Source organism: Halichoeres trimaculatus, unplaced genomic scaffold (assembly GCF_033239565.1).
Source record: "Halichoeres trimaculatus isolate MK-OKI-2021-1 unplaced genomic scaffold, fHalTri1.1 fHalTri1_scaffold_12, whole genome shotgun sequence".
NCBI classification, from domain to species: domain Eukaryota; kingdom Metazoa; phylum Chordata; class Actinopteri; order Labriformes; family Labridae; genus Halichoeres; species Halichoeres trimaculatus.
Window position 1 is genome coordinate 4,025,278 of NW_027437190.1, and position 19,185 is coordinate 4,044,462.

Below are 19,185 nucleotides of genomic sequence, written 5' to 3' on the forward strand. Positions count from 1 at the left end.
AGCAGGCCTGGAGGAAAGACGAGCTGTGGAGCTCTGCTGCGGTCAGAGTCAACACAGAATTAAAGTGGAACAAAGTGTGAAGTGTGTGTGTTGAGGCTGATGCAGCACACACAGTTTGACTCCATGTCTCTGATAATGATGAGACGTTGAGGACAGCAGTAAACATTTCCCTCTGATCTGATTCTTCACTTATCTGCATAAACACGTTTGGCTTCATTAGCATTTCCTGCTTGTTTCCTCCTTGATGAGCTCGCTTCAGCTTCACTGATCTTCTCAGTCTCCTCCAGTCTCTCCAGCAGTGTGGGCAGTGTGTTTTATTCAAATGCAATTTGACTTTGTGTGGGAGCTGCACTTTTCTTCACTTCCAGCCTCTGGCTCTTTTAATGCCAAATTTGAAACAAAGTTCTTTAACATGTTTCTAAATCCATCACGGCACAGACCTGGATCGACCTTAATGAGAGACTGAGCGTCTGCTTTCTGGCCTTTTCCCTCTTAAATCATAGAATGACGTCATGTGTTTTACAGTTCACTCAGTGGACCTTGATGCATTGAGTGGGATGGGTTTGCATATGAGGAGGATCTGCTGAAATATCATCACATCCTTCATAAAATAACAGACATGAAGCTCATGGTGATGGACTCCTGTAAAACACCCACAGTCTTTCAACAGTTTAAGCCACGGCAGTTTTAAAGGTACAGTAGCATTTAGCGCCATTTTGGTAGAAACAGAAGGTAGTCTACAGTCTACAGTCCCTTATGGAGGGGCCCCAGGCACAAATTCATTGGCGGCGCTCCAGCGGGTGTCCATCAACCTTATGTATTAAATAATCTGACACTGAAAAAACATGGGAAAGAACGTTACATTTTAAATCATACACATTTTTGTTAGAGGTACCCTACCATCTTCTGATGGTGGCACCAGAAATTACCTGTAATAAATTAAAAAATTAATTAATGTCATCTTAAAGAGACTATTTCTAGGTGATCTTGAAAAGCCTCATTTCTAGAGGTCTGCCTGGTCATAATCCACACTTTAAAATGAGATTATCAGCACCAATGCAGGTTATTCCTAAATGCTACTTCATAGCTTTCTGATCAGGTCAGACAGGACCACATTGATTTACAGCACGTCAAAGCCCCTATGACAACACCACGCTGACTGACAAAGTTCAGTAGAGAGGAGAGAGATCTGTGTTTTTCTCTGCTGAAAACTATTTCTGTGATTAATTTTGTAGTGATGGTGGACACTGGAGCCTAAGTGTCAGACAGAAAAGGGACAGAAGAGCAGAAGAAAGATAAACAGGAGAGAGATAGAGCACGAGCTAAAGGCTAAAACATGAGCTAAAGGCTAACACAGGAGCTAAACTGTTTGTGCTAATGTTGATTCCAACCCACAGTCAGCAGTTATTCTGCAGTGGTCTGTTCAAACTTGAGAGTCTCTCAATAAAATGAAGAGTGAGGTTACGTTAGCTCTGATTGGTAGATGACTGGCAGGACAAAACCAGGATAACGTTATACATTACAGACACGTCTCAGAGCACTGGACTGCCACCTGAGCTAAATATAGCCATCTGCTACAACATTTGCTTCTTGTCACATTTCAAACAGCTACATAACTGTACTGATAAATACCTTATATCGGAGCACTGTATCAAGTATAAAGTTGTCTTTAACAAAGGAAATTTGTTTCAATCGGATCCCTCCCTAAAAGTAATTTACAACAGAGCGCGTGAGACTCTGGGCCAGAAGGTGGTGGTAAAGTCCAATTAAAACAGATTCTCCTCATGGCATCTTTAATGCAAATATTCTTCTTGTAGCTTTCTGTCAAACTCTCAAAGCCACGCAATTTGAGCATCGTGCGAATGGGGTCACAAATTATGACTGCTCTTAGATTTTTTTGCAGAACTGGCAAGGCTTTTTCCAAAATTTGTTTACACTTGTGACTACAGCCATATGGGATCTAACACTCATTCATACGATGCTAATTAATCAAAATTACTACAATTATTTAACACTGGTACTTTTACCTGTAACTGTACAAACTTTTAGTACTCTTTCCACCTCTGGATGCAACAGAGCTTTGATTGCGTATGACTTGCTGTTAGAAATTGTCAAAACCTGAGGACTGCTGCAGTGGTTTGCAGGAAGCTGGTAGAGGCCAATATGTGATGGCTGAGGCCTTGGATAGGTCCATCTGGATGCTTCCGTAGGCAACGATGAATCCCAAGAGGTGGACTGACAGAGCATGAAACTCACATTTCTCTGACGTGAAGGGCATGTTCCTCCAGAGAGTGTTTGAATAATCGGGTTTACGAAGACAAACCCAGTAAACATGTCAAGACAGACTTGCTGGTCAGTGCCTGGAAAACCGCAGGGGCATTAGAAGACACTCACAATATCCGGTGGGCGTACGAATTCTGACCTGGGCTCATACACACATTCAGTCACCAAACAAACCTGACCAGTAGTCCTTACATACAGACATGTCTCAGAGCACCAGGCTGCCAGCTGTGCTAAATATAGACAGCTACATACTACAACTACATACAAACTGACAGTGTTTACTGTCACGTTGGCCTACGGATACATCAGAGCACCAGGCTGCCGATAGCACTACATAGAGCTAGCTACTACAACGTTTCTACATAACTGTACTGATAAATACCTTTCCTCAGCACGTTGTAGCCAGTAAAAAGTTGTCTTGAACAAAGAAAATGTGTTTCAATCTGATCTCCATTGGATTCCAAAACAAACACACATCTTGTCAAAAGTCATTCATAACACTGTATGTGAAACTCCGGGCGAGAAGGTGGTGAGGGAGTTCAATTAAAACAGATCTGCCTCAGAGCATTTTAAAGCATACCTGCCAGGATTAGACTTTGGCAAACCAGGAGATCCCCGCCATGCATCAACATTTACATCCGTATAATATGCAAATGCTTGTAGCTGCCATATGGGATTGCCAGGTCTAGACATTCTCTAAACTCCAACAGTAGCTAAGAATGAGCCATGAAGCCAAGCTAACAGTAAATGTTGTTTGTATTTAAACTACTGCGCCAAAGGAGTTAAACTACTGTGTTAAAGGTGTTGCTGTATACTGATCATAGCTCGATGTAGCAGCCTCAGTGTAAGAATGTGACGTGATGTAAACGTGCTTTAGGTTATCAGAGGACTGATCAAAGCGCTTTATAAAAACAGGCCCTTACAACTCATGAAATACATGAAATCTAAAGACAGACTGCAGAGAAAATGGTAAGTTGGAGGATTATGAGTTTGGAAACAGGCTGATGTGATGGGTGGAGATGGTGTGTGCAGGGCTTCAGACTCTGGATTGTTTGGCCATGATCACATTTTAAACTGATCTGATCCGAGTCAGTCTCACACACACACACACGCACACACACACACACACACACACACACACACACACACACACACACACACACACACACACACACACACACACACACACACACACACTGAATACGCTGAGCTGCGGTCGATTTTCCCTCACAGAGGTGGGAGAAGCTGTCGGGTAGCAGTGTGAAGCAGAGCGCCTTTCATTCTGAAAACCAGCACCAGAATCATAACCTGATCCTCTACAGCACCCTCCTCTCCAGGGTGTCCTCCTGTGACTCCATGTGTGTGTGTGTGTGAATGTTTGTGTGTGAATGAGTGAGTGTGCGTCCTTCACACTGCTCTTCCTGTGCCTTTGGTGTCTGGTTCCCTGCTATCAGAGCCCAGGGAGGTGTTAAGGAAGCAGGTAGGAACAAGTGTTCAGAGGCGTGCTCATCGGCTCTCAGCGGATCAATAGGAGGCTATTAGAGCTTGGCCCTGTTACAGAGATTGACTTCTGGCAGCGAGGGGGAGAGAGCTGCCTCATGGGTTATTCATATTCTGCCCCACACACACACTCACACACACACAAACACACTGTAGATGGGTGTTAGATACACATTCAATCTCAGCGTGTGGACAGAACAAAGCAGGACAAAATGACTACTGGAGGTGGTAAAATCAGCGACGTGGTACAGCTTCTGTGGTGTAAGTGCGGGCTGTCAGAGTGAACCCTGGAGAGGTGAAATGTTCAACACGGCCCCAGCTGAGAGGGCGAGCCTGGCTCAAACAAATCCACATCAAAGCAGCTTCACTCGTACATGAGTACCACACATTTAGACACATACAGTGGTGCGCACAGGAGGGGGGGCAGGGGGTTGGTCACCCCTTATCATGGCCCAAACATTAAAAAACATGCCTTAAAGTGCCATCCTTAAAGCCAAAACACATGCTGAAGTGTCCTTACAAAGGACACTTTAGTGTTTGTCACCCAAAGCCTGGGTGTGAAAACATGCATACAGTGCCTCTGTGGGGGCCAAAGTGGGCTAAAATGCTCTCTTGGGAACCAAAACCAGTGCTACAATAGCTTTAGGGAGTGTGATGGTGTGCTCTTTTGGGAGCCAAAACAAGCACTACAGTGCCCTCTAGGGATCCAAAATGCACGTAAAGGGCCCTGAGAGACAAAACACACTCTAAAATGCCCTCTTGGGTCTCACAACATGCATAATATGCCCTCTTAGGGGCCAAAACGACTGCTACAGTTAGGGATGGGTACCTTTCACATCTGAAAGGATAGGGTACTGATACCCAGTACCTGGCAATCAGTGACATTAATTTATTCATTGGCCATTAATGCGCAAGCGTTCCGTGTATGACCCTTGGCCCACCCTGAAGGTTGGAAAATCAGGAATTGATACAGCACTAACGTAACATTATAGTTGTCAAGCAGAAATGTGTACTGATTAGAGGTGCACCGATCACAATTTTCTTTTCGATCACCAATCACCAATCTTTAAAAAGCCTGACCTGCTGATACTGACTTGGGCCGATACCGTTTTTTTTTTTTTTATAACTGAGAGCATATACCTTCAATGTTTCAATCTTATTTTATTGAAAATCATTGAACAATACCTGTGAAACAATAAAATCTTTATGTTTTAACTTAAACAAGCAATAAAGTGTCCTGAGTTTTAGGTCTCAGAGCAAAAAGCAACAACGGCTGGCTGTCAGACCTTCCTGGAGGTATTTAGGATCAGTTTCATATGTAAGGATGGGCCGATCACTGATCTCTGATCACCGATCACCCAAAATTTAGAAAATCAGCACTGATCGATTGATCGGCCGACCAAACGATTGGTACATGTCTAGTACAGATGGTCTTATGGACGGAAATTCAGCTCCAAAGCGAGACCGTGCCGTGCTCAGACACAATTGCCTACCCCAGTGCTGTTCCCCCGCTGGACAGCACAGCCAGCGGTCACACTACTCAAGTATGAACCATTAGCAGCTATAACACACGCCCCCCCTATGTCACCATGAAGCATCTGTTTACGTGACATCAGCACAATGTGACAGAGAGCACAACTTCAGTGACTTTTGACTGATGTTAAGTTGTTTTGGCCCGACACAGCCCTCTAACACCCCGCTACTGTTTAAAATGATGGTCGGGAGGTGCGCTCACAGCAATCATACATCATGAATCATACACGCTGTCTGCAGCTGTCCGCACTGTTTTCCAGTGTGACCACATACTCAAATACCACTTGCTGGCTAAGCATACAGGGGCTGCAGAGAGATACACTGTGTGATATATTTCTTTTTAAATGTGAAGTGTCCAGGGAATTATGTTTTTTTTAATTTTTTAACCAAAAGTACTTGTTTGACAATGTGTCTGTTGTTGTGATGGATAAGTTCTACCAGTTTGTGTTGAGCTGCCTAAAAAAAACAAGCTATTTTGTTTAAAAACTTGAAAATTTTCCTTTCAAGGTGCATTTGTAAAATATTTTTTAAAAAGTGCAATCAATTTGAGATTAATCGCCAGTTAACTATGAATAATCATACGATTAATCGCGATTAAATAATTTAACTGACTGGCAGGCCTAATTCTGATAAAAGCACAAGATATTCTCCAGCTCTCTCAGATGATGATAAGGATCTCCTAACTTGTTCATTTCACATTGGACGGACGTCAAACATTGAAGTTCGACCATAGCTTTGCCCCAATAATCCTACGGAAGCTGGGAGCCTTAAAGAGACAGCAGCTAAAACTAAGTGTTTCAGACAGAGACTGAAATAAGAGTTTTCCTCAACACCAGGGAGAGAAAAACTGTCTTTTCTCTATTATTTCCTCCTATTTTTGAACTGTAAATCATGCAGAGCAACAATACCCCTTTTAAATTTGTACGAAGTTATTGCCAAACGTGCTACAGATGGGAACACTAGCTGGATTTACTGCTGAGTCAAAGCTTCAACTAAATGAATCAGGAATGATTTTATGAGAAATAAAACTTGCTTCAGAAAAATCTCCTGACTTGATGTGAGGATGTTCTCCTGTTAGGAGAGGTGTGTTTTTGTTGATTTCAGATGGGCTAAATATGCAGTATATTGATAAGAGCCATGATTCAGTCTCAAACACAAAGTGATATCGCTCTGATCTGTAGACTACTTGTCCAGCTACCCACACACTAAATCATCAGCTTTAAACAAGCTGCTGTGTGAAGATGAATAGGCAGCGAGCGTGGACGACTGGCAAGCTTCCCAGAAAGAGATCTCTGCAGTCAGCAGAGAGCCCGCTAATTGGGGCTAATATCTGTGTTTACTTTCAGACTCCAGAGACACCAGCTTTCAGAGGGATAAATGCTTCTCTTAATATGTGTTTTTAAGTCTGATGGTGATGATTGAGAGGTCTGTACCACCACAGGTCAGAACTCCATCTCTGTTTATCTCTTCCTATCTCTATCTTTATCTGGTTTGAAAATCTCGTGAACCCATATTTTATCCACAATACAACCACAGACATTAGATCCACACAGAATTTGATTTCAACAATATCTCTAAAAGTTGGGTGGGGGGCAACAGAAGGATGAAAAGTAAGTGTTTCTACCAACAAACAGCTGGAGGAGCATTTAGTTGGTTTGCTGACCTGTTGCAAATTTTCCTGAATATAATAAAGAGTATCTCAGAGAGGCTGAGTCTCTCAGAATAAAGATGGGCAGAGGTTCACCCGCCTGTTTAAACGAGGTCAGAAAATTATGGGTTTCAGAAAAATTTCCCTCTGTGAAAAAGGAGAAAAAGTCATATGCCTGTCATCTTCAGGTCATCAGGCAGAACTGCATTGAAAACAGGCCTGACTCTATACAGATCACCACATTGAAAGTACAGTCGGCAGGATTTCCCATAAGAAAATAGAATGTCAACTTTTACAGGAATAATCTGGCTCAACTGTCTCCTCTGGCCCTCTATACATGTTTGTCTGAGTCTGTGTTTGCCTCAACCCCCTCTTCTGCCTGGTTGTTGATGTTTTGGTTGTGTTGTGCGATGGGGAGAGAGTAGATGTGGTTACATCAGCCAATCACAGGGCCCACTGTGCAAGTGTGCGTGTTGATGATTGTGAGTAGAAGCTAATCAGAGCAGCTACGATAGTAGCACAGGGGAAGAAAAACAACCAAACTCCAAACAGATAAAGCTTTTTCTTAAACGAGGGTGAAGCTTGGCTCGATTTTCACTCGCTTTCAGGAACTTGGAGAGCAGCACGGGTTGAAGAGTGGCACGAGTTAGCTTTCTGATAACCAGGTTTGTGTCAAATACCCGTGATTAGCTTGTGCTAACATGCAAAGCCAGGTGCACGGCTCTCGAGTCTCTTTCATAGGAACACAAAGTTACAGGTGATTGCTGGGCTAGTGAGTGTGTTTATGTAGTCACGGTTGGAGGCAGTGGGTGTGTGCTGCTGCTGGCACTGAGCCAAGGAGGAGAAGCCCAGTTTGAATGCTGTGTTTAATAAAAAGTAACAAAAAGTCCTGCTGATCCTACCTTTAATATAAAGACGGACAACTGGAGTCCAGGCGCTGAACTGAATGGCCTGCAGTCTAGACCTTTCACCTACTGAAAACATTTGGCAAAGAAGACCCAGGACTGTTGATCAGCTACAATCTTACATTAGACAAGAATGGGACAACCATAGACAGTATTAAACATGGGCTAGCCTCCATGACGTCACCTGTCGGTTCCTGAAACTGTGAAAGGAGGCCAATCCGTGGATGAAGCCACATTTGCCATGACGCCAGCTGTGAGTTTTTCTTCAAACGGCTACAGGGTGCCCGCCAGTCACGTGACCTGAGGTGTTTCTCTGATTGGATGATTGAAACAACCCTAATAACTTCTCAACCACCGAGTAAAGAAAATTCCACTCACCGTACAGTGTTGCAGACCCAAGCTGTTTTTTGAACCAGGCTGTAAATATGTTATATATATGTCACAACTGTTTGAGCTGCTGCCATCAAAACTAAAACTACCTCATTATTTCTAAAATAGAGAAAATTTTGTAGTCGATATCTGCTATGTTGTCTCTGTTTCAGTAAGAGTGTAAAGTCTTCTCTTAATAATCTCTATCTCTCTTTCTGCCTGACTGTTTAGAGAAGAAAAACAACTGTGGCACCATCATTAAAGGCTGACACCTTATCAACCAACTCCACTCAAAATGTAAATCTGAAGATGCACACACACACAAACACACACACACATAGAGGGAGAGAGGGAGACACTTCAGCCACGTGCATGTGAATCCAGAATGAAGCTGTATTGGATTTTTAATTGAAGTAACATCACCACATCCATACCCACAGACACTGACTCATCAATACCCACACACACACACACACACACACACACACACACACACACACACACACACACACACACACACACACACACACATATGCACTACCTCTCTATAGGTGTTGCTCATTAAGTTGAAACCATCATGTAGAAATAAGGCTGACAGATCTGGTGAGCTGACCTCTTCACCCTTTCATCAGTCAGACATTAATGATCTGATATCTAATTACACACAGAGACTCTGACAAAAGGAAATCTCCACAACACTCTGTTACTGCAGAGGGCTGCAGAAAGCTTCAATATCCTGTACAGTTCCTCTATAAAAGGATTATCATGTGCACACATCTTGAGCGCAGAAGCACCTTTAAGCTCCATTCATTCAGATGAGTTAGCATTTTTTAAACACCAAATTCAACCTGTAAGGGGCATAAAAATGTACAGTTTTTCTGTGGTCAGTTTTTAGACACAATACTTTACAACAGAGGAAACTTCTGTCAAGTTTTGACCGTTGCAGAGCAACCAGTGTTTTGGAGCTAATAGCGACCATGCTAACTGGTGACTTAGCCTATGGTATTAGTGATTAACGGCTGAGAGTCACTAGTTAATAGGGTCACACTTTACACTAAAACACCAAACCAACCTCGGTTAACCAGGTTTGACGACAAACAAGCAACATTAACTGCTGATATTCAAAATACAGATTTGACTTTGCTTATTTAATGAAACAGTTGGTTTGGGGCTGAAGTTATATCCAAACATAGACGCAATATAAAGAGGATATTATAAGTGAAGCTATAAATTATGATGATCAAAAAAAAATTTTATGACCAAAGTAAAATTAAGTAATGTTATGAATTGATAAACTAGTCTATTAACCCTGAAATACTCAACCATTAATTTTCTGATCTGGTGCAGTTCTCTGGACGTAGTTTTCTGGTTCTTTTATTATGAACCGGGCCTCAGACTCGGCAGTCTGTGTGATCTTTTTGGTTTTGGAGGGTTTCTGATTTATTAACACATGTTTATGTCCTGGTCTGTCACAGTCTGGTAAGTGTCCATGGATAATGCAGTCATGAAAATAGTGCGACAGTTGTGTGTTTAAATTCCTCTTTGGGTACACGCCAAGTGGCAACCTCTGGTCTAAGAATATGAGACAATGCTGAAGTGCTAAAATCTGCTCTTTCTCCAGTGTCCAGTGAGGCTGGCTCCAGAAGTGCAGGAAGTCACATACACACTAAGCCAATAAAAAAAAAAATGCTTTCAAAGCAGAAATTAACCTTTTTACAGCCTGGCTCAAAAAACGTCTCATTTTACTATCTGCACCCACTGAACAGGGGGTGGATTTCTTTTCTAACTCGGCTGTTCAGAGGATAATGAGATCCCGAGATCACCCAATCAGAGGCACAGCTCAGGGTCACGTGACCCACAGGCGCCCTATAGCTGTGCTTGAAGCCCTTGCCACTACCAATATGGCCGATGTGCTTCATTCTAAGCACAACAAAAACATAGGAAGCGCACTGAGAAATAGCTCTGCCCCAAACGTCTGTCCCATAGTAAAGTGAAACTGAGGGATCAGAGTGCTGTCCCTTTTTATTGTCCTAAGTCAATCCAGGGAATGTAGAGAGATCCTCGGTGTATAAAAATCCCACTGCATAGTACAGGCTTCAGATTTATCCATAAAACTCTGCAGGAGCGTCACTATCAAATGTGCAAATGTAGAATCCTGTAGAATAATCCACACTACAGGAACTGAGGAACATTTCTGCACAAGACGTCATCAGTGCAGTGAGCAGGAGTCTCATTCAAGCACCAGAAACATTCAGTTTGAGCCATTCAGCACATTCTTCTGCTCTCTGAGGACCACAGTGAAACAGAGCTGTAACTTTATTCCTAGCTTAAAATAAAAACCAGTCCACTCAGGGAATAATCTCTCCTTCAGTGACCGTCTCGTCTGCACATGAAAAGCAGTTTTTGTGCAGACGTTTATAGATAATCAATATTTTGTACCTTATACATATTTAACACTCAAGCCACTTCAGCTTTTTTTAACACACTGCCTTTAAAACAGAGTCCTCAGCTTGCTGCTTGAGAGGAAGCAGATTCTTTAATAGCTGTAGTGTGTTGACAGGATGGTATTTACTACTTTACAGTCTAATTAAAAGCCCATACTGTGGAACTGAACTGTGGCTGATCTCTTGAGTAATCCTCACAGGAACTTTCTGCAGAGTGGGAGGACGGCTACAAGCAGCTCCAGACTTCTGACGTGTGAGATCGGATGGTTTCTTATCTCAATTACTCTTAAAGCTGAATCTTTGATCACACACTCGGCCAGCGAGGACATCTGGTGTGTGTTTGTGTGTTTGTGAGAAAGAGAGCAAAGATGAGTCATTTCCATTCAGGCTGTTTTGTCTTCTCTTGCCTTTCACTGAGCAAATCAAAGACGGGGTTTAAACAACTCTGTGCCTCGTGTGCTTTGATGCTCAATGGAAAAGTAATACAAAAGTGTTTCTCTCCATCCTGCAGAGCACAGATTCAAACCCTGAGAGGAGACTCGCTGAGCTTTGAAAGGTGAAAGAAACAACAAAAAGGAAAGAGATGAGGTGGTTAAGTCTGTCTGAGTGGGCTATGACTCAGCAAAACCAGGTTTCAAGTATGGGAAAGAGCCACCTGATCCAGGCGCAGACCTGAACGGTTACTGAAGCTGTTGAACAGGGGAAACCAAAACCCATTCAAACTGAGTGTTTCCTAGCAGCGCAGCCTCCTGCACATCTTCTGCACTCCTGAAATGTATACCATTATGTGGGTGAGAACACAAGCTACCTGGTGTTATGACACAGACACTAACACTTGGAGGAACCCCCATAATCCTTGACCCTCTTGTGAGTGATCAGCTAAAGCTGTTATCATTCTGATATGATATTTTATCCCCTTTTACTGATTTGTCCAAAACTATCGACACAGTCCATTGAGATGTTTTAAGCTCAGGACTCTCAGAGGAAGCTGTTGCTTGGGTCTTTATCTAAGCAGTCGATGGCAGCTCATTAGATCTGATGGTTTATGCTCGGATATTATATATGTTCACATGGGTGTGCCGCAGGGCTCTGTTTGAGGTCCACTTTCATTTACCATATATGTAAATAATCTTGCTCAAAATGTGTCAAAAGGGGCATTGCGTTTATATGCTGACGACACCATTGTGTAATGATGTGCTGCATCTCTTGCACGAGCTGTTTAAAATGTGCAAAGTGCCTTTGTGGTCCTTCAAAATATGCATGAACTGAAACTTTTCCTAAATGCAGATAAGACCAAGACCCGTTTTTTAACCAGTTCATAGACCAGAGGCCTCATGGACAAGACTTACATCAATTACCTACTGAAAGTTGGTGTATGCTCAAATCTAGAAAACATACGCACAAAAATATTCAGATGTATGAATCTGTGCACAAGCCTGAATCAAAGCACATTTTCTTTGTTAATCTCAATCAGTGTGGAATTGAACGCACATGTTGGAGTCCCTCCTTGTCCACGTCATTTCACTCTCAATACATCTAAACTTTGTCGTAAAAAAGAGCGTACGCCATGTTTTTGTGTTGCTTACTGTTGATGAAAAGGAGCTCTTTGTTTACTGTGTTGTGTTTTAGCAGGGTACACTGTGTTGTGCTGCTATGACGTCACGCTATGGTGTAGCTGATGCGACTATCAGCATCTGACTGATACGCCACCTACCAAGAAGGGCATGGTTGGCAAACAGGATTAGGTTTTACTGATCCGACCTGTACAAAACTGCACTGATCCAGATCAGACCACTTGATGGAAACGGGGCTCAACATGCTCCCAGTCCACAGAGGAGCTCATAATGTCCAGGTTACTTTAATATTTCCCTCTGATGTGCTCTTTAGTGTTTATTACACTCAGGTTTGTAAATGATTCCTCTAGGCTGAAGTAAAAAATTATTCATTTAAAGCTGAAGGTTTCTTCTTTAGTTATCTAATGAGGCACTTAAAGAGAGATATGTTCAGTGACACCTTCATGTAATGTGCTGTTTCTGTTGGTGTGAGTGTGATATTCCTGTTTACTGTTCAAGCTTTGCTATAACTGTAATTAAAGCAGCCGGATGTCTCTGGCTCTTACCTCTTCTTAAGCAGGAACCGTCTCTCTAACACTCCTGACTCGTTGAACCTCTCTCAGGCTGTAAAACACTCTAATTAATCCAATCGTTCTCATTACGAGGTAATCCAGATGATTAAGAGATCATGCAGTCATAAGAAGTGGGTCATCTCTTTTGTCTGAAAACCCTTCACAGGAGAACACACACTCACCTGCAGTAAGAAGTCAAAGAGAGCCAGTCTGCCCCACTCTGAGTGGTGAACTCCCACACAGGGAGGAGTCCTCAGGTCTGTGTCTCTTCCACAGTGGGCCTGCAGCAGCTTCTGGTACTGGACCCAGCCCAGAGGGATGGAGTTCTGGTCGTTGTTTCCATCAGAGAGGTGCTGAATGTCAGGATCCCACCACACCACAGGTCTGGGGACGCCCCTGATGTATCTGTACGGTAAGATCTCACTGTGGAAAGTCCTCAGCACTGCAGGAAGACTCCTGTTGAGTCCCAGAACTCGGTCCAGGTGGAAGGCAAACACCTCAAACCAGTCGTCAGTGCGTTTGATCAATGAGCAGAGCCCGCGCTGACAGCGCTCACTGTGGGATTCTGGGTGTCTGTGGACCGGTTCATGGTGAGGCAGACTCGTGGCCTGTGACGACTGCAGGGAGAAAGGTGAACGAAAAAATAATTCAAAGTAGTTAATTTATAATCAGAGTTTTTTTAAAAGAAACAACACTCAGTACCCAGTACCCAGACAGTTCATCAACAAACTGAACACTTCAGTGTTAAACTCATCATATGAAAAAACATTATTTTGGATAGGGCAGGGTACCGCTCAGAAATTGTCAATACTGGTACCAATTCTAGTACTTTCACTCTGAGACCAGTTCCTGAAGAATACTTTTTTGGTACCCGTTTCATAATGTCAGTTTTAACAAAAAGAGAGTTACAGGACACATTTCAGGACAAATCTTCAGTCTTCTTTTTCAGCTGTAGATTTTTTTCACTCTGTACATCTTAAATGTGTTTATAACTGTAAATGAACTTTATCCTGATTTTTTTTGTCAAAAAGGTTGGGATCACCAGAATGACCAAAGAGACGACTGTGAGCATGATTCATTTGCATGTAGACATCTTCTCAGGCTGCAGCATACATCACAGATTATATGCACTATCCCAGGGTTGTGCTGGTGTGTAAAGTGTACCACGCTACGCTGCTCACCTATTTGAAGAATCTCAAAGCAGAGAAGTGAATCGTGCCTGAGCACGGCACGTTTGCAGTCAGGCAGGGAAAACTAACTGGACTTTAGGGCTGAAGTGTGCTTGGGCATGGTCTGTATGGCCAGTGTGGCCACGCTCTGAGAGGGACCGCTGCGTTAAGGCTGATTTATGCTTGAGGCATCTGCCTGGTCGGTGGGACTTGGTGCTGATAAATCACGTCATTTTCACACCTAAGCTCCCTCACACGGTCCTGCTCATTTCCGCACTGCACACACTAGAAAATTTCTATCCTGCCGCACAGAGATGCGTGGACAAGATGGCTGAAGAACGGGATCTTCTAGTGTTTGAAGTGCAGAATTACAGGCATCTGTATGACTTTTCACACAAAGATCACCAAGATAACCGAGTGGTAAATAACTAATGATGTGATATTGCAGTCACTCTCAGCACAAAAGAGAATTCGGTTAAACGAATCTGTAAAAATCTCTGGTTAAGATATTTCATGTCATAAACAGTGCAAACTTCTTTGACCCTCATTTGATAGATGCCCGTTTGTGATACACTGCCACCTGCAGTTTGGGAATGGACACCAACGGACACCGCACGGGGTGTTAAAAAGCACAAAAGTCTCATGCATTCTCTTGTGCGGCTCTCACGCGTCTCACTTAGTGAGGACTTCTCTGTCTGAAGGTTTTGGATAGGGGAGAGGCTCAGTGCTGCATTCAGCACAGCTCGCTAAGAAGCGGAGGGTTTCTGGAGATACCTATAGGCTCTAATTTCGTAGACCAAGTGCAAGCGCAGGTGCACCTGCCCTGCACTGGCCTTCACCGCGTGGACAGGGTGTGACCAGCGCACTTTGCAAGTTTGCAAGTTTCCTGTGCTCCATCTTTTTAGATCACGTTAAAAATAAAGACTAAAACAGAAAAATATGGGAAATCAAGGGTAAATCCTGAGTGACATACATTTATTTTGTCTCTTTTTTCTTCGTCTTTTCTCTCCCTCTTTTCTTTGAATTAAATGAAATGAGAGAACCAGATATATACTCAGTATCAGATGTTAAGGCTGTTTATTGTTTAATTGTAAGATGTGCATCAAACTTCCAGCTGCTGTCAGGTTAACTTTCCATTATGACAAACAGCTTTGATCTGACATCAGATGTGACTGGAAAATTAATATAGATATAAAAGTAAATGCTGGTTAAGACGGTTACATTAAATAGTGATTGCTGTGATTGTTTATTGCATTAAAATGTGCCGGACATTGTCAGTTAATGATCACGTGATTAACCTCTTGAGTACTGAAACTTGGCACCAAAAGACGAGGCATGTTTTGAGACTTGTACTATCAAAGCGTTGCAGTCAGTGCCATAAAAGAACCAAGGTTCGGTACCCAGCCATACTTTTGGAATATTTATGTCTTTTGGCTCAAAATCACTGATGAAAACTCTGACCATACTATAAAGAAAAATGCTCTAAAAATGTTTCAAAACAGTTTGGAAACTGAACACTAAAGATAGTTTTGATGCCAAAAAACAGAGACTCTTAGTGGAACATCTCCGAGCTAACAGCACTGATTTGAAACAGGGTAGTGACATGCCTGGGTATAAAAACTGTGCTCTGTTTAAAAAAAGAGTTAAGTAGATTTTATGGACTTCAAGGAGAGACACTTCTTGGGACCAAAATAACACCACAGGCTTTAGATAACCTCCAGGACAGAACACAAGTGGGGAGGTGAGACAAACTTCTTGGACACCATACCCACCACCCTAACTAGGGTTTTCATCCCTCTTCCTCAACTCCTGATTCCAGTTTACACCACCCTAACCAGGGTTTTTCATCTGTCTCCTCTGACCCAAGATCCCAAACCAACCTCACATAGAGGTGGGGACCACTGATAGCTTGACGTTCGCCTGGGAAAAAAATGATGGTACCCCTAGAAAAGACTGAAAGTGATGTGACCAAAGGGACATGTCAATCCAAGGTGTGTCCACTAATTAGCATCACAGGTGTCTACAATCTTGCAGTCAGTCAGTGGGCTCAGTCCAGGCCTGTTTCATGAGTTTATTTTTTTTAAATAATTCTGTTGAAGTGTGGTTGAAAAGCAATGTCTGACTTCCATAGATTAAATTTCATAGATTTTTGTTTATTACTTTTGTCAGATTCAAGTTATTTCTCTGACTACTGTGAATGTTTCTTTCATTAAACAAAGGCTACCAACAATTTTGTCCACATGTGTGTACTCACAAATATGAAGCAACAGGTGAAAAATAAAACTAAATTTCTGGAAAAAAACAGGACTTTTTTCACAAATAATATTCAATAATACAAATGATGCTCTAGTACTGGTGCTCTTTAGTATTTGGAGCAGAGTTATTGGTGGAATAAAACTTAAAAGAAGATCAAACAATTTCTGCTCTTCTTCTTTTACGTTAAGAAAAAATCTGAAGATCACTTTCTTATCATCTGGATGCAAAAGGAAACAAAAAACACAATTCACCCTATCAACTAAATCAACCTCAGATATATCATCCTCTTCAAATCACAACCTAAGACTGCCAAAGAAAAAGGAGTCATGCTATGAAAAGCTGGAAGGGACAAGCTTGGTATTTTGTGTGATCTAAATAAAACTTATTCGACCTGACAGGACGGGACAACTATCCACACACCAGCAGGTCATGACTGACTTGTTTTGACACTTTAAATCATAAACAGCTGCTCTGAGAGGAGCTGAGAGATGACTCATGTGCCTGAGAGACAAACATGATCTTCATGGGTGAGGTTAATCTGACCGTGTACCTGCTGCTGTGCAGGGGGATCCAGAGCCACCTGAAGGACCTGCCCGTGTGCAGGAACCCGGGCTTTACTGACCACCTGTCCCCTCGCCAGGAGCTCCATCTTCCTGACGTCATCCTCGCTGAACCAGGGAAGAGGCCAGGGACCTGGACTAATCCTGATCCTGGTTTGGTCTTTGTCTGAGAAGTCCTCAAAGCTGTGACACCAGCGGCTGTCGTCGAGCTTCATGGCTGCCTCTGGTTTGGACAAAGCTTTTCTCCGGTCCAGTCGCCCAGGACTCCTCTTCGCTTCAGAGGGATCCACTGGGAGATTATGGTGTTTCTTCAGATCCCCGGAGGGCTTTTTCACAGCCTGCTGCTCCTTATTGACTTTGTCAGATTTCCCAGAGAGCTGTCTGTGTTTTTTTAAAGCCTGCTGATGTTCAGATAGCTCAGCACTTGTATGTCTGCCATGAGCTTGCCTGTCTTCATTTGTATTTGCGTGTCTTTCCTCCCGCCTGTCTGCCAGTCTGTCTGCCTGTCTGTCTGCCAGTCTGTCTGCCAGTCTGTCTGCCTGCCTGTCTGCCAGTCTGTCTGCCTGTCTGTCTGCCTGCCTGTCTGCCAGTCTGTCTGCCTCTCGTCCATCACTTCTTGAAGCCTCCACAGCAGCAGATATAGGTGCTGCTTTAGATTTACTGTGTTTCAGATGAACCCTTGTCTGCACGGTGTGGAGAAGTGGCTTCAGGCCTGTGTTATTGACGGTAAACTCTGGGATATGGTGACGCTGAAGGCCGGTTGGGTTCTGGCTGGCGCCTGCGCCTGCTTTTCTTCTCAAGCCCATGTCTTTGCTTTTGTGTTTGCTCTTGTGTGCGTCTGCATGACGTCTGTCTTTGACACCGTTTTGGTCATCACCGGCGGCGTCTCTGAAATGCTCCGGTGCAGCTGAAGGCTTAGACGTTTCCTCTGGACCGCTGAGGCTCCAGGACTGGCTGTGGATGTGAGTGAGAGGTGGCTTGACAGCTTCAACTGGAGGGAGTGCCCTCATCCTGAGGCTGGATCTGAACTCCCCAGCAGAGCTCAGGACTCGAGATGTCCGCCGGTCGATGTCGGTGATCGGCAGAGAAAGAGGAAGAGTCATCGTCATCACAGCGATTGTGAGGAACAGAAGGAAGAGTGGAGACAGGCAGAGCAGCCATTTTTGACCACAGTAGACTTTTGACCACACTCGCCAGGCCTGCAAGAAAAAACAGGAGACAAAAAAAGAAAAACAGAAGCACGAGTTAGAGGCAGACCGACAGAACCATGATTACACGGAGAGGCTCTGTAATTTACAAAGATAGCATTTAGCAGAGCAGAATGGAGTGAGCCGGTTTCTGCAGGGTTAACTCCAGGCTGCGCTGCACTCTTTTGGCGCCTGGCATGAGAAATGTGTTCATGATTCACACTCTGCTGGGGGAAGGGAGCAGAGAAAACACACTGCGCTCTGGAACATCACACTCTTCTCTTCTGCCGTATCACAATAATGATGTGTGACCTCCTCAGTGTTTATTTCCTGAAATGGAAATGAAAGAGAAAAGCAGGGATCTGGTGACAAAGAGGGAGCAGAGCAGAGACATCCTGTTTATTCTGCACAGATCTGAATGCATAAGCAGCAGAATATGAAGCTCATGTCAGCCGGCCCTGTTTCCAGTAGCTTACGGAATTGGACTTATCCAGCTGAGACCAATGTGACTTTGGCATGCCCATAATTCAGTGCTGCTTTCTGCACGCAATGCAAAGCAGAAGGAGGGTTATATATCACAAAATGTTCTGACACTGCTTCAGTACGGCTTACAGTGAGCCCATCTCAGGCTCTGTGGACGTCTTTCTGCAGCTGGGAGTCAAAGTGCTGCTTTCTATTTACTGCTGAGTGAGTCTGTTTCTTACCGGACACATCATCTCCTGTTTAACGCCTTCAAACAGAAACAGACACTCAATCAACTGACATCATAATGTCTCCAAAAGAGTCACTGAAACCTGATGATTGTCCACAGAAACACTGTCAGTGTTTCAGTGGACAATCAGCACACACAGACCTGGTCAGTCACTTTAACTTGATAATGATGGTTAGACAGTCAGTTTAACTTGTTATTATAATTTCTAGAGCCTGAGTGCAAAAATAAAGGCAAATGCCTTTATTAAAACCCTAATGATTATTAGTAGGGCCCAAGCCTGCCAACCACATATGCGGCGAAGGCCCTCTTAAAACCCTTCAGATTATCCTTCTCCTTTTTCGTGCACGAACAAAACATGCAACAAAATTTTGTCAAAGCGAAACATTTATGAATCCAGTGTTTTTGTTCCGATACCTGCTCCCGTGGGCCCCCTAGTGACTTAAAACTGCAGCGCCTCCCACTACTTCCCCTTTCAAACCTTTCAGATCTAGACT

At 43.4% G+C, this 19,185-nt stretch overlaps 1 protein-coding gene across 2 annotated transcripts in view; it reads right to left on the bottom strand.

Moving 5' to 3' along the window:
- gask1a (golgi associated kinase 1A) overlaps positions 1–19,185 on the bottom strand; it is a 67,637-nt gene that overhangs the window by 11,749 nt on the left and 36,703 nt on the right. For both annotated transcript variants that reach the window (XM_074683985.1, XM_074683984.1), the window contains exons 2-3: positions 16,783–17,991; positions 12,990–13,424 (exon numbers count right to left, since the gene is read on the bottom strand). In XM_074683985.1, coding sequence (XP_074540086.1) covers positions 12,990–13,424; positions 16,783–17,991 — 1,644 coding nt within the window. The remainder of the gene's footprint in view (positions 1–12,989; positions 13,425–16,782; positions 17,992–19,185) is intronic.